Source organism: Oncorhynchus clarkii, chromosome 6, assembly GCF_045791955.1.
Source record: "Oncorhynchus clarkii lewisi isolate Uvic-CL-2024 chromosome 6, UVic_Ocla_1.0, whole genome shotgun sequence".
NCBI lineage: Eukaryota > Metazoa > Chordata > Actinopteri > Salmoniformes > Salmonidae > Oncorhynchus > Oncorhynchus clarkii.
This window is the reverse complement of record NC_092152.1, coordinates 88,354,819-88,369,818: the sequence shown is the minus strand read 5'-3', so window position 1 is coordinate 88,369,818 and position 15,000 is coordinate 88,354,819. Positions and strand designations below refer to the sequence as shown.

At 47.0% G+C, this 15,000-nt stretch overlaps 1 protein-coding gene across 1 annotated transcript in view; it reads right to left on the bottom strand.

Moving 5' to 3' along the window:
• Positions 1-15,000, bottom strand: part of LOC139411771 (C-myc promoter-binding protein-like) — a 151,232-nt gene that overhangs the window by 29,445 nt on the left and 106,787 nt on the right. Inside the window, exons 16-21 of the mRNA XM_071158504.1 lie at positions 14,784-14,916; positions 12,795-13,001; positions 10,852-10,980; positions 6,762-6,906; positions 2,897-3,025; positions 2,447-2,539 (exon numbers count right to left, since the gene is read on the bottom strand). Of these exons, the coding sequence (XP_071014605.1) occupies positions 2,447-2,539; positions 2,897-3,025; positions 6,762-6,906; positions 10,852-10,980; positions 12,795-13,001; positions 14,784-14,916 (836 nt within the window). The remainder of the gene's footprint in view (positions 1-2,446; positions 2,540-2,896; positions 3,026-6,761; positions 6,907-10,851; positions 10,981-12,794; positions 13,002-14,783; positions 14,917-15,000) is intronic.

Genomic DNA, 15,000 nt, shown 5'->3' with positions numbered 1-15,000 from the left:
CTTAAGCCTGCCCCATACCATAACCGCACCTCCACCATGGAGGGAACTCTGTTCACAACGTTGACATCAGCAAACCGCTCGCCCACACAACACCATACACGTGGTCTGCGGTTGAAAGGCCGGTTGGACGGAACTGACAAATTGTCTAAAATGACGTTGGAGGTGGCTTATGGTAGAGAAATGAACATTCAATTCTCTGGCAACAGCTCTGGTGGACATTCTTGCAGTCTGCATGCCAATTGCATTCTCCCTCAACTTGAGACATCTGTGGCATTGGTTTGAGTGACAAAACGGCACATTTTAGAGTGGCCTTTTATTGTCCCCAGCACAAGGTGCACCTGTGTAATGACTACGCTGTTTAGTCAGAGAAATAAGCTTTTGGTGCCTATGGAACATTTCTGGGATCTTTTATTTCAGCTCATGAAATTGTGTACAGTGTACATCTCTATGTATCTCTCTCTCTCTGTCTGTCTCTCTCTACGATAAGATGACAACCTAACTACCTTAACAACAAGACACTACACTCAACCCTCAAGACTGCCCTACGGAACTACAACACAGAACCTCTGCTTTCAAAGACATCTGGAGTGTAGTCATCTGTATTATCTAAACCAGGAGTGTCAAACATACAGACTGGCCAGCGAACCCATTCAATGGCCAGCGATGGATATGGGACTATTTTCTGGTAAATGTTGAGGACATTTTTTTTTATACCAATTTTAATTGCAACCCCTCCAGACATCGGCGAAGACCAAAATGAGTTTGACACCCCTGATCTAAAACCATTCATTATAATCCAAATGAAAGTCCTTCATCCTTGGAAGTTGTTCTGTAATTGCTACATTGCTACATTGTTAACTGTGGCTTTCAAAGTGAAGGAGAGGAAAACCTAAAAAAAAGAGACAGATGAGTAAAAAGGAGGAGTTCAGACGAAGAGGCCACAGAGACGACACAGTAGAGGAGGTGAAGAGTGGACAGAGAGTGAGAGAAGGAGAGACAGAACTAGAGACGACACAGTAGAGGAGGTGAAGAGTGGACAGAGAGAGAGAGAAGGAGAGACAGAACTAGAGACGACACACTAGAGGAGGTGAAGAGTGGACAGAGAGAGAGAGAAGGAGAGACAGAACTAGAGACGACACAGTAGAGGAGGTGAAGAGTGGACAGAGAGAGAGAAGGAGAGACAGAACTAGAGACGACACAGTAGAGGAGGTGAAGAGTGGACAGAGAGAGATAGAAGGAGAGACAGAACTAGAGACGACACAGTAGAGGAGGTGAAGAGTGGACAGAGAGAGAGAAGGAGAGACAGAACTAGAGACGACACAGTAGAGGAGGTGAAGAGTGGACAGAGAGAGAGAGAAGGAGAGACAGAACTAGAGACGACACAGTAGAGGAGGTGAAGAGTGGACAGAGAGAGAGAGAAGGAGAGACAGAACTAGAGACGACACAGTAGAGGAGGTGAAGAGTGGACAGAGAGAGAGAAGGAGAGACAGAACTAGAGACGACACAGTAGAGGAGGTGAAGAGTGGACAGAGAGAGAGAGAAGGAGAGACAGAACTAGATATAGAGACAGAACTAGATATAGAGACAGAACTAGATATAGAGACAGAGACAGAACTAGAGACGACACAGTAGAGGAGGTGAAGAGTGGACAGAGAGTGAGAGAAGGAGAGACAGAACTAGAGACGACACAGTAGAGGAGGTGAAGAGTGGACAGAGAGAGAGAGAAGGAGAGACAGAACTAGAGACGACACAGTAGAGGAGGTGAAGAGTGGACAGAGAGAGAGAGAAGGAGAGACAGAACTAGAGACGACACAGTAGAGGAGGTGAAGAGTGGACAGAGAGAGAGAAGGAGAGACAGAACTAGAGACGACACAGTAGAGGAGGTGAAGAGTGGACAGAGAGAGATAGAAGGAGAGACAGAACTAGAGACGACACAGTAGAGGAGGTGAAGAGTGGACAGAGAGAGAGAAGGAGAGACAGAACTAGAGACGACACAGTAGAGGAGGTGAAGAGTGGACAGAGAGAGAGAGAAGGAGAGACAGAACTAGAGACGACACAGTAGAGGAGGTGAAGAGTGGACAGAGAGAGAGAGGAGAGACAGAACTAGAGACGACACAGTAGAGGAGGTGAAGAGTGGACAGAGAGAGAGAAGGAGAGACAGAACTAGAGACGACACAGTAGAGGAGGTGAAGAGTGGACAGAGAGAGAGAGAAGGAGAGACAGAACTAGATATAGAGACAGAACTAGATATAGAGACAGAACTAGATATAGAGACAGAGACAGAACTAGACATAGAGATAGAACTAGATATAGAGCGAGCCAAAGAGAAAGATAGCCGGAGAGAGAGGGGTAGAGGGGGAAACAGAGATTGAGGTAGAGAGACACTGAGAAAGGGGCAGCGTATCAGGGAGAGGTATAGTGAAAGAAAGAGAGTTCATAGATTTACCTGAGTGGTGGGGGGAGTGGAGGTCAGAACCCCCCCAGTGTGAGTGACCCGACCGGGTGTCCGACCCCACACCGCCCCAGTCCCCGCGGCTGACTGCATGCACGGGCACACACAGCACAGGCACAGGCAGGTAGGGACGGACGGAGTGGGCAGGTAGGTAAGGAGACAGCAGAGCAACCATAGTGAAGGAGGAAAAACACGGAGACAACAAGCCATGAAAGAAGAGAGGAAGAAAGGAAGGATGTAAGGAAGGATGTAAGGAGCAGGCAGAGAAAGGAAGAGGGAGAGAGCAGGGAGGAGGTAGAGGGAGGCCGTGTGGAACCAATGAGAGAGGTGGGAGGCGGTGGAGGGAGGCCGTGTGGAACCAATGAGAGAGGAGAAAAAAAGGACGTGTCAGACTGAGAAAAGGCGTAGTAAGATGGCCTAGTCGGCAGCCATTTTGAGGTGTACCTGTGCTACGCCTATCGTCAGTGGGGTCTACTTTGATGGAGTCAGGGGCGTAGGGGCCCTGCTCGGCCGTGTTCGTGTCGGCAGAGCTATCCAGGCTGCCGTGACTCACAGCGTCCAGGTCGCTGCCATCTGCTCCAAAGACAACAAGGCATTAAGAGAAACTTGGACACCATTTTGGCTCCTCAAAAACAAGGTGTTAAAACCTGTTGTGACAGTATTTTCATAATTTAAAAAATACAAAAATAATATTTTTGGAAAAAAGGAACATTTGCTATCTAACTGGGAGTCTCGTGAGTGAAAACATCCGAAGCTCATCAAAGGTAAACGATTTAATTTGATTGCTTTTCTGATTTCCGTGACCAAGTTACCTGCTGCTAGCTGGACAAAATGCAATGCTAGGCTATCGATAAACTTACACAAATGCTTGTCTAGCTTTGGCTGTAAAGCATATTTGAAAATCTGAGATGACAGGGTGATTAACAAAAGGCTAAGCTGTGTCTCAATATATTTCATTTGTGATTTCATGAATAGTAATATTTTCTAGGGATATTTATGTCCGTTGCGTTATGCTAACTAGTGTAAGGCGATGATCACGCATGCGGGATGGGGAGTCAGTATTATTAAGGGGTGAATTACTTTTTCTGTAATGGTTCTTCAGCGAGGAATATGTAGCCTAAATCAATTTGTCTGTGAACTTTCTGTGAAAACCAAAAGGATGTGAGGGATGTGTGAAAGGATGTGAGGGATGTGTGAAAGGATGTGAGGGATGTGTGAAAGGATGTGAGGGATGTGTGAAAGGATGTGAGGGATGTGTGTGAAGTGAGTGAACTCCTCTAAAGGTGTCTGTGCAGCGCAGCAAGGAGTGATCCACGGCCTGGATGTCAACACAAAATGGGTCCGTCTGGCTTTAGACCAACTTAAATATTATGGACTGTACAGTGTGTGTGTGTCAAGACATCTTTAACCCAGATCCTAGTGGGCCACAGTGAATTGAAGCAACAGGGTTTTATAGGTCCCTAGAGGACTACAGTGTTTTATAGGTCACTAGAGGACTACAGTGTTTTATAGGTCACTAGAGGACTACAGTGTTTTATAGGTTACTAGAGGACTACAGTGTTTTATAGGTCACTAGAGGACTACAGTGTTTTATAGGTCACTAGAGGACTACAGTGTTTTATAGGTCACTAGAGTGTTTTATAGGTCACTAGAGGACTACAGTGTTTTATAGGTCACTAGAGGACTACAGTGTTTTATAGGTCACTAGAGGACTACAGTGTTTTATAGGTCCCTAGAGGACTACAGTGTTTTATAGGTCACTAGAGTGTTTTATAGGTCACTAGAGGACTACAGTGTTTTATAGGTCACTAGAGGACTACAGTGTTTTATAGGTCACTAGAGGACTACAGTGTTTTACAGGTCACTAGAGGACTACAGTGTTTTATAGGTCACTAGAGGACTACAGTGTTTTATAGGTCACTAGAGGACTACAGTGTTTTATAGGTCACTAGAGGACTACAGTGTTTTATAGGTCACTAGAGGACTACAGTGTTTTATAGGTCACTAGAGGACTACAGTGTTTTATAGGTTACTAGAGGACTACAGTGTTTTATAGGTCACTAGAGGACTACAGTGTTTTATAGGTCACTAGAGGACTACAGTGTTTTATAGGTCACTAGAGGACTACAGTGTTTTATAGGTCACTAGAGGACTACAGTGTTTTATAGGTCACTAGAGGACTACAGTGTTTTATAGGTCACTAGAGGACTACAGTGTTTTATAGGTTACTAGAGGACTACAGTGTTTTATAGGTCACTAGAGGACTACAGTGTTTTATAGGTTACTAGAGTGTTTTATAGGTTACTAGAGGACTACAGTGTTTTATAGGTCACTAGAGGACTACAGTGTTTTACAGGTCACTAGAGGACTAGAGTGTTTTATAGGTCACTAGAGGACTACAGGTCACTAGAGGACTACAGTGTTTTATAGGTCACTAGAGGACTACAGTGTTTTACTGGAGGTGCTGGTGCCAGTACAATACAATACAACACAACACAATACAGTACAGTACAATACAACACAATACAGTACAATACAACACAATACAGTACAATACAACACAATACAGTACAATACAACACAATACAGTACAATACAACACAATACAGTACAATACAACACAATACAGTACAATACAACACAATACAACACAATACAGTACAAGTTCACTGCACATGGAGAGAAGATTGAGGAACTTTTGAGTTCTAAGTTTTGCCAGACAGCACCACACAGCACCACACAGCACCACACAACACCAGACAACACCAGACAGCACCACACAACACCAGACAGCACCACACAGCACCAGACAGCAAAACACAACACAAGACAACACCAGACAGCACCACACAACACCAGACAGCACCACACAGCACCAGACAGCACCACACAGCACCAGACAGCACCACACAGCACCACACAACACCACACAGCACCACACAGCACCACACAACACCAGACAACACCAGACAGCACCACACAACACCACACAGCACCAGACAGCACCACACAACACCAGACAGCACCACACAACACCAGACAGCACCACACAACACCAGACAGCACCACACAACATCAGACAGCACCACACAGTACCAGACAGCACCAGACAGCACCACACAGCACCAGATAGAACCAGACAGCACCACATAGAACCACGCAGAACCACATAGCACCACACAGCACCACACCGCACCACACAGCACCAGACAGAACCACACAGCAGACAGAACCAGACAGAACCACACAGCACCAGACAGAACCACACAGCACCAGACAGAACCACACAGCACCAGACAGAAGCACACAGCACCAGACAGCACCATAAGATGAGCCTCTGTTGGCAGTCATGGACAAAGTGGAGTTTTTATTAAAATGTATAAAATGCAGTAAATAAAACAGTGACCGAAACCAGACAGAGATGATTGTAAAAGGCTAGGGACTTGAGTGGCAGCTCCCGCGACTGCCTTCCCTGTGTGGTGGGTGTGGCCCAGGTGGAGGGCAAGAGTAGCCAGCACAGCACCACACAGCACCAGACAGAACCACACAGCACCACACAGCACCAGACAGAACCACACAGCACCAGACAGCACCAGACAGAACCAGACAGCACCAGACAGCACCACACAGAAGCACACAGCACCAGACAGCACCAGACAGCACCAGACAGAACCAGACAGCACCACACAGCACCAGACAGAACCAGACAGCACCACACAGCACCAGACAGAACCACACAGAACCACACAGCACCAGACAGAACCACACAGCACCATACAGCACCAGACAGAACCACACAGAACCACACATAACCACACAGCACCAGACAGAACCACACAGCACCAGACAGAACCACACAGCACCACACAGCACCACACAGCACCAGACAGAACCACACAGCACCAGACAGAACCAGACAGCACCACACAGCACCACACAGCACCAGACAGCACCACACCTCAAAGGGTGTGCAGGGGCAGTGTATATTTCATGTATTGTGATCTGAAGGGTTCTACTGAATCTGTTCTAATGTGATGAATGATGTATGGCGGTATGTATGTAATATGTGTTAGAAACGACAGACACCTCTCTCACATTGTTCTTTCAGACACATCCACTATTACACTGACGCGTAGCATCAGATCCAAACCAACACATTTCATAAAGAAGCATGCACAGCTGTCTTGTCTTGTCAGACAAATCAGCAACCTCACAATAACATCACAGAGTGTTAAGTTCACAGCACTTTACAATCACAGCCTAACCCCGGCACTCTGAGAGAAGGAGCGCGGTGCATCGTCATGGTTACCTGACAGAGGGCTCTGAGTGGGTGGAGGCTGCTGTTTGCGTAGCGCCTGTCTGAACTGAGCCACACCCATAACCACGTTCCTCAGCTTCATCCACATGAAGTAACCTCCTCTGGTACTGGAGGGCCAGGTAGACTCTAACACCGCCTGGAAGAGGAGGAGAGGAGAGGGATGAGGGGGAGAGGAGGAAAGGGGGAGGAGGGGGGAGGAGGAGTAGGAGAGGAGGGGGAGGAGAGGGGGAGAGGAGGAGAGGAGGGGGAGGAGAGGGGGAGGAGAGGGAGAGGAGGGGGGGGGGGGAATTGGAGAAGAGGAGGAGGAAAGGGGGAGGAGGAAGAGGAGTGGAGGGAAAAATAAGCATAATTATGAACTCACCGATATTGGCTACACGTCCTTACTTAAACACACACTCACACACACATACAGACACACCGACAAATATACAGACAGAAAGTCATTGTAGTTCCAAACAGCAGGCCAACAACAAAAGCAATAAATGACAGTAGCCTTCGTTGCAGTCCATCCTAGTAACACTGGTGGTAAAACTCCTGGTAACACTGGTGGTAAAACTCCTGGTAACACTGGTGGTAAAACTCCTGGTAACACTGGTGGTAAAACTCCTGGTAACACTGGTGGTAAAACTCCTAGTAACACTGGTGGTAAATCTCCTGGTAACACTGGTGGTAAAACTCCTAGTAACACTGGTGGTAAAACTCCTAGTAACACTGGTGGTAAAACTCCTAGTAACACTGGTGATAAAACTCCTAGTAACACTGGTGGTAAAACTCCTGGTAACACTGGTGGTAAAACTCCTAGTAACACTGGTGGTAAATCTCCTGGTAACACTGGTGGTAAAACTCCTAGTAACACTGGTGGTAAAACTCCTAATAACACTGGTGGTAAAACTCCCAGTAACACTGGTGGTAAAACTCCTAGTAACACTGATGGTAAAACTCCTAGTAACACTGCTGGTAAATCTCCTAGTAACACTGGTGGTAAAACTCCTGGTAATACTCCTGGTAAAACTCCTGGTAATACTCCTTGTAAAACTCCTGGCAATACTCCTTGTAAAACTCCTGGTAATACTCCTTGTAAAACTCCTAGTAACACTGGTGGTAAAACTCCTGGTTATACTCCTGGTAAAACTCCTGGTAATACTCCTGGTAAAACTCCTAGTAACGCTGGTGGTAAAACTCCTAGTAACACTGGTGGTAAAACTCGTGGTAATACAGGTGGTGATACTGGTGGTGATACTGGTGGTAATACTGGTGGTAATACTCCTGGTAATACTGGTGGTGATACTGGTGGTAATACTGGTGGTAATACTGGTGGTGATACTGGTGGTGATACTCCTGGTAATACTGGTGGTGATACTGGTGGTAATACTGATGGTAATACTGAAGATAATACTCCTGGTAATACTGGTGGTAATACTCCTGGTAATACTGAAGGTAATACTGTTGGTAATACCGGTGGTGATACTGGTGGTGATACTGGTGGTGATACTGGTGGTAATACTAGTGGTAATACTCCTGGTAATACTGGTGGTAATACTCCTGGTAATACTGGTGGTAATACTCATGGTAATACTGGTGGTAATACTCCTGGTAATACTGGTGGTAATACTCGTGGTAATACTGGTGGTAATACTGGTGGTAATACTGGTGGTAATGCCTGGTGGTAATACTCCTGGTAATACTGGTGGTAATACTGGTGGTAATACTGGTGGTGATACTGGTGGTGATACTGGTGGTAATACTCCTGGTAATACTGGTGGTAATACTGGTGGTAATACTCGTGGTAATAATGGTGGTAATACTGGTGGTAATGCCCGGTGGTAATACTCCTGGTAATACTGGTGGTAATACTCCTGGTAATACTGGTGGTAATACTGGTAGTAATACTGGTGGTAATACTAGTGGTAATACTGCTGGTAATACTCCTGGTAATACTGGTGGTAATACTAGTGGTAATACTCCTGGTAATACTGGTGATAACACTGGTGGTAATACTAGTGGTAATACTGCTGGTAATACTCCTGGTAATACCGGTGGTAATACTGGTGGTAATACTGGTGGTAATACTGGTGGTAATACCCCAGGCTAATATACCTTCCTAACCGACAGACCAGGCTAATATACCTTCCTCACCGACAGACCAGGCTAAAATAACTCCCTCTATTACTCCCAGATTATCAGCATCCAAAATGGCACCCTATTCCCTATATAGTGCACTGCATTAGACCAGGGCCAATAGGGAATATGATGCCATTTGGGAGGCTAACAGAGTGCCACAGGGGAACAGATAGTACAGGACAGCGGTGCTGTAACCTTCAACACGGATCCATCCTGCTCAGAGATAACCTTCCTTTACTGTAAACATCACTGGTCAGGCGTTCATTTACTGCCCGGGTTACCAGAGCCCGCATCCCAAATGCCATCCTATTCCCTATATAGTGCAGTAGTAGTAGTGCACTACTTTAGACCAGAGCCCTATGGGATGCTCTATAGACTCTGGTGAAAAGAAGTGGACTATAAAGAGAATGGGGTGGTATTTGGGATGCGGCCCAGGTCTGCTGACAGGCTGACAGGCTGACAGCCTCACAGCTCGTTGTAATGTCCTGTGTGATTATAGTGTCTGGTGCCGCAGGCTGCAACCGTGGAGACCTAAAACTGTGTCTGCTTCCTGACCTGTGAGCCAGCGGACTCAGAACATACTGGATGACTCCTAAATGGGGCCCTATTCCCTATACAGTGCACTACGTTTAATCTGAGTCCTACAGGCCCTGGTCAAAAGGAGTGCTATATAAAGGGCATAGGGTGTACTTTGGGATGCAGACACTGTAACCTTGATGAGGTAACTACAGTGACATTACTGACTGATAGGTATTGTAGAAGGATTTAAAAAGGTAGTGACAGTTCCTGGAAAGCCTTGCTACAGGAAGACACTGTACAACCTGACAGGAAGGAACTCTACAACCTGACAGGAAGGTACTGACAACCTGACAGGAAGATACTGACAACCTGACAGGAAGGAACTGTACAACCTGACAGGAAGGAACTGTACAACCTGACAGGAAGGAACTGTACAACCTGACAGGAAGGAACTGTACAACCTGACAGGAAGACACTGTACAACCTGACAGGAAGGTACTGTACAACCTGACAGGAAGGTACTGACAACCTGACAGGAAGGAACTGTACAACCTGACAGGAAGACACTGTACAACCTGACAGGAAGACACTGTACAACCTGACAGGAAGACACTGTACAACCTGACAGGAAGACACTGTACAACCTGACAGGAAGGTACTGTACAACCTGACAGGAAGGAACTGACAACCTGACAGGAAGGTACTGACAACCTGACAGGAAGACACTGTACAACCTGACAGGAAGGAACTGACAACCTGGCAGGAAGATACTGTACAACCTGACAGGAAGACACTGACAACCTGACAGGAAGGTACTGACAACCTGACAGGAAGACACTGTACAACCTGACAGGAAGACACTGTACAACCTGACAGGAAGACACTGTACAACCTGACAGGAAGACACTGACAACCTGACAGGAAGACACTGTACAACCTGACAGGAAGACACTGTACAACCTGACAGGAAGACACTGACAACCTGACAGGAAGACACTGTACAACCTGACAGGAAGACACTGTTCAACCTGACAGGAAGGTACTGACAACCTGACAGGAAGGTGCTGTACAACCTGACAGGAAGACACTGAGTATTACCACCAGTAATACCACCTGACAGGAAGGTACATTATAATATCTTGTTCTAGTGTTGGTGAAACAGGGTTTCTCAACCCAGTCCTCAGGGGACGGCGGTAGGTACATTAAAATATATTTTTACCTTGTCAGCTCGGGGATTCGATCAAGCAACCTTTTGGTTACTGGCCCGACGCTCTAACCACTAAGCTAGATGTGTACTAGATAGCTTTAGCTATAAGACTCAACTAAACCCCCTCTCCAGCATCTTTGCAGGTTCCACACAGGACAGATAAATATGTCATAGACATGTCACCATTTGGCACATTGCGCTGCCATAAGAAAAAGTCAGCTGCAGGAACCGTACCTTGTTGTAGTAGCCGTAGGTGATGGCGTTAGGTTGGACTCCAGCCTTCTTCATCTCAAACAGAACTCTGACCGCCAGGACTGGCTGGCCGTACTGACCACACAGCTGCATCAAGACCCTGTAACAGACCTGGACAGGAAACAGGGTTAGGGTTAGACAGGACTGGCTGGCCGTACTGACCACACAGCTGCATCAAGACCCTGTAACACACCTGGTCAGGAAACAGGGTTAGGGTTAGACAGGGTTGTCCGGCCGTACTGACCACACAGCTGCATCAAGACCCTGTAACACACCTGGTCAGGAAACAGGGTTAGGGTTAGACAGGGTTGTCCGGCCGTACTGACCACACAGCTGCATCAAGACCCTGTAACAGACCTGGACAGGAAACAGGGTTAGGGTTAGACAGGACTGGCTGGCCGTACTGACCACACAGCTGCATCAAGACCCTGTAACACACCTGGTCAGGAAACAGGGTTAGGGTTAGACAGGGTTGTCCGGCCGTACTGACCACACAGCTGCATCAAGACCCTGTAACACACCTGGACAGGAAACAGGGTTAGGGTTAGACAGGACTGGCTGGCCGTACTGACCACACAGCTGCATCAATAAATACCCTGTAACACACCTGGACAGGAAACAGGGTTAGGGTTAGACAGGACTGGCTGGCCGTACTGACCACACAGCTGCATCAATACCCTGTAACACACCTGGACAGGAAACAGGGTTAGGGTTAGACAGGACTGGCTGGCCGTACTGACCACACAGCTGCATCAAGACCCTGTAACACACCTGGACAGGAAACAGGGTTGGGGTTAGACAGGGTTGTCCGGCCGTACTGACCACACAGCTGCATCAAGACCCTGTAACAGACCTGGACAGGAAACAGGGTTAGGGTTAGACAGGGTTGTCCGGCCGTACTGACCACACAGCTGCATCAAGACCCTGTAACACACCTGGACAGGAAACAGGGTTAGGGTTAGACAGGGTTGTCCGGCCGTACTGACCACACAGCTGCATCGAGACCCTGTAACAGACCTGGACAGGAAACAGGGTTAGGGTTAGACAGGGTTGTCCGGCCGTACTGACCACACAGCTGCATCGAGACCCTGTAACAGACCTGGACAGGAAACAGGGTTAGGGTTAGACAGGGTTGTCCGGCCGTACTGACCACACAGCTGCATCAAGACCCTGTAACACACCTGGTCAGGAAACAGGGTTAGGGTTAGACAGGGTTGTCCGGCCGTACTGACCACACAGCTGCATCAATACCCTGTAACACACCTGGACAGGAAACAGGGTTAGGGTTAGACAGGACTGGCTGGCCGTACTGACCACACAGCTGCATCAAGACCCTGTAACACACCTGGTCAGGAAACAGGGTTAGGGTTAGACAGGGTTGTCCGGCCGTACTGACCACACAGCTGCATCGAGACCCTGTAACACACCTGGTCAGGAAACAGGGTTAGGGTTAGACAGGACTGGCTGGCCGTACTGACCACACAGCTGCATCAAGACCCTGTAACACACCTGGTCAGGAAACAGGGTTAGGGTTAGACAGGGTTGTCCGGCCGTACTGACCACACAGCTGCATCGAGACCCTGTAACAGACCTGGACAGGAAACAGGGTTAGATAAAATAAAAAAACATCACACCTTGAATAGAAGGCAGGTAGATACAGAGTTATTATCTAAATGTTACCATGACAACACCATGTAGCATAGCTAGAGCAGAAGAGATACACAATTCTATAACTGTAATAGAGAGAGAGAGAGACAGAGAGAAAGAGAGAGAGACAGAGAGAGAGAGAGAGAGACAGAGACAGACAGAGAGTGAGAGATAGAGAGAGAGAGACAGAGACAGACAGAGAGTGAGAGATAGAGAGAGAGAGACAGAGACAGACAGAAAGTGAGAGAGAGAGACTAGGGGATAAACTACCACCGTACCTCGTCGGGAGGCTGTAGTTTCTTGTCCTGCATCTTCCTGAGGACGTCGTAGGCGGTGCGCAGCGCCCGCACCTTGGAGTGGCACACCTTGACGTAGGACGGCAGACAGATGAACCACAGGCCGTAGCAGTGGCACAGCAGACACTTGGACCACATCTGAGGGATGGAAGAGTACTTCTTGGCTAACTTCTGAGACAACTTGATCTCCTGGAGGGGTCGGAGGGGAGAAGGGTTGAGAGGGTCAATGTAGACAGAGAAATATTCAACAACAGGTCTGGAGACTGTTGGGGATGAATCAGAATAAGTTGGGTAACATAGATGAGATGTTTTATTTTCATAATATGCTTGTGAGATACTTGTCATTAGAATGTTTCCCTTTGGACTATAGTGTTGGCAGTTGCATGTATCCCTTCTCAGCTAGGGCTTGGTCACTTGGAGCCCAGAGTGGGGAGAGGTCAGGATTGTCTTCATATTTGAATGTGTCTGTAACTATTCCTAAACCATGTGAAGGGCTCCACAATGTCTGTACTCCAGTCACTCCCTCCTTTTCCCATTGGGGGGGGAGGAGTACGGCAGTGTCTGGAACCATTGTATGTCCCCTCTGATGTGGCACTTATCTTGACCTAGTATATGACCTAGAGGCTCACTGCCCTCAGTGAGCTTGTCCAGGAGGGGGTGTATTTGAGATGGGAGCATCTAGAATTGACAACTGATATATGCCATTGGATGAGGTAATGTTTTTGGTACTATGAAGTACCAAGAACGAGAAGTAGAACCTCGTCTAAGAGACCAAACTGAACGATAATTATTAGCTAATGCTATCTGGCTATGGGATACTCCTTTTTTAAGTAAAAGGACTTTTGTGAAGAGTTCCTGAGCTCTGTGGTTTGTCATGTAAGTTGAGAGGGGTGGATCTTTGCTATGAAAGATCTCAGTTGCCATTATGTTGACACTCTCAGAATTCATTTAGACACTGAATTGATCTGAGAGTCACAAGGCTATGGTGAAACTCATATTATTAAAAGATGAAGTTTAAGTATAACTCTGACTGGTGTGTGGTTTGTAACTCTCATCATTTAGTAATACAGGAAATTACCACGACCGGAGACAACTTGATCTCCTGGAGGGGTCGGGGGGGGAGAAGGGTTGGGAGGGTCAAGTGAGTATAGCCTTGCTATTGAGAAAGGCCGCCGTAGGCAGACATGGCTCTCAAGAGAAGACAGGCTATGTGCTCACTGCCCACAAAATGAGGTGGAAACTGAGCTGCACTTCCTAACCTCCTGCCCAATGTATGACCATATTAGAGGTACATATTTCCCTCAGATTACACAGATCCACAAAGAATTCGAAAACAAATCCAATTTTGAAAAACTCCCATATCTACTGGGTGAAATTCCACAGTGTGCATCACAGCAGCAAGATGTGTGACCTGTTGCCACGAGAAAAGGTCAACCAGTGAAGAATAAAGACCATTGTAAATACAACCCATATTTATGTTGATTTATTTTCCCTTGTGTACTTTAACTATTTGTACGTCGTTACAACACTCTATATAGACATATAATATGACATTTGTAATGTCTTTCTGTAATGTTTACTGTTAATTTCTATTGTTTATTTCACTTTTGTATATTATCTACCTCACTTGCTTTGGCAATGTTAACACATGTTTCCCCTGACAATAAGGCCCCTTGAATTGAATTGATATTAAACACCACTTTGTCTGGACAGACAAAACACTGAGGAGTTTCATTCTCCTTATTGGACTTCCAGTAGTCAGACCTGAGACATCAGGGGAGGAGACTCTCTGGCCAATCAGTGACATTAAACAATAAAGAATGTGTGTATTGTGTGTGTGTGTGTGTGTGTGTGTATTGTGTGTGTGTGTGTGTGTGTGTGTGTGTGTGTGTGTGTGGTGTGTGTGTGTGTGTGTGTGTGTGTGTGTGTGTGTGTGTGTATGTATTGTGTAGTGTGTGTGTGTGTGTTGACCTGTTTGGTGCGTCTGAACATGGGTGCAGGGCTAGTTGGGCAGCTCTGTCGGGCAGCCAGCCGAGAGGCAGGGGGTCGGAGGCCTTCCATGGGGTCAAACAGATCAAGACTCAACACCGGGAAACCTGCATAGCTGGGGGAGGCAGAACACACTGGGGTTAACACATAGCTGGGGGAGGCAGAACACACTGGGGTTAACTCACTAACACATAGCTGG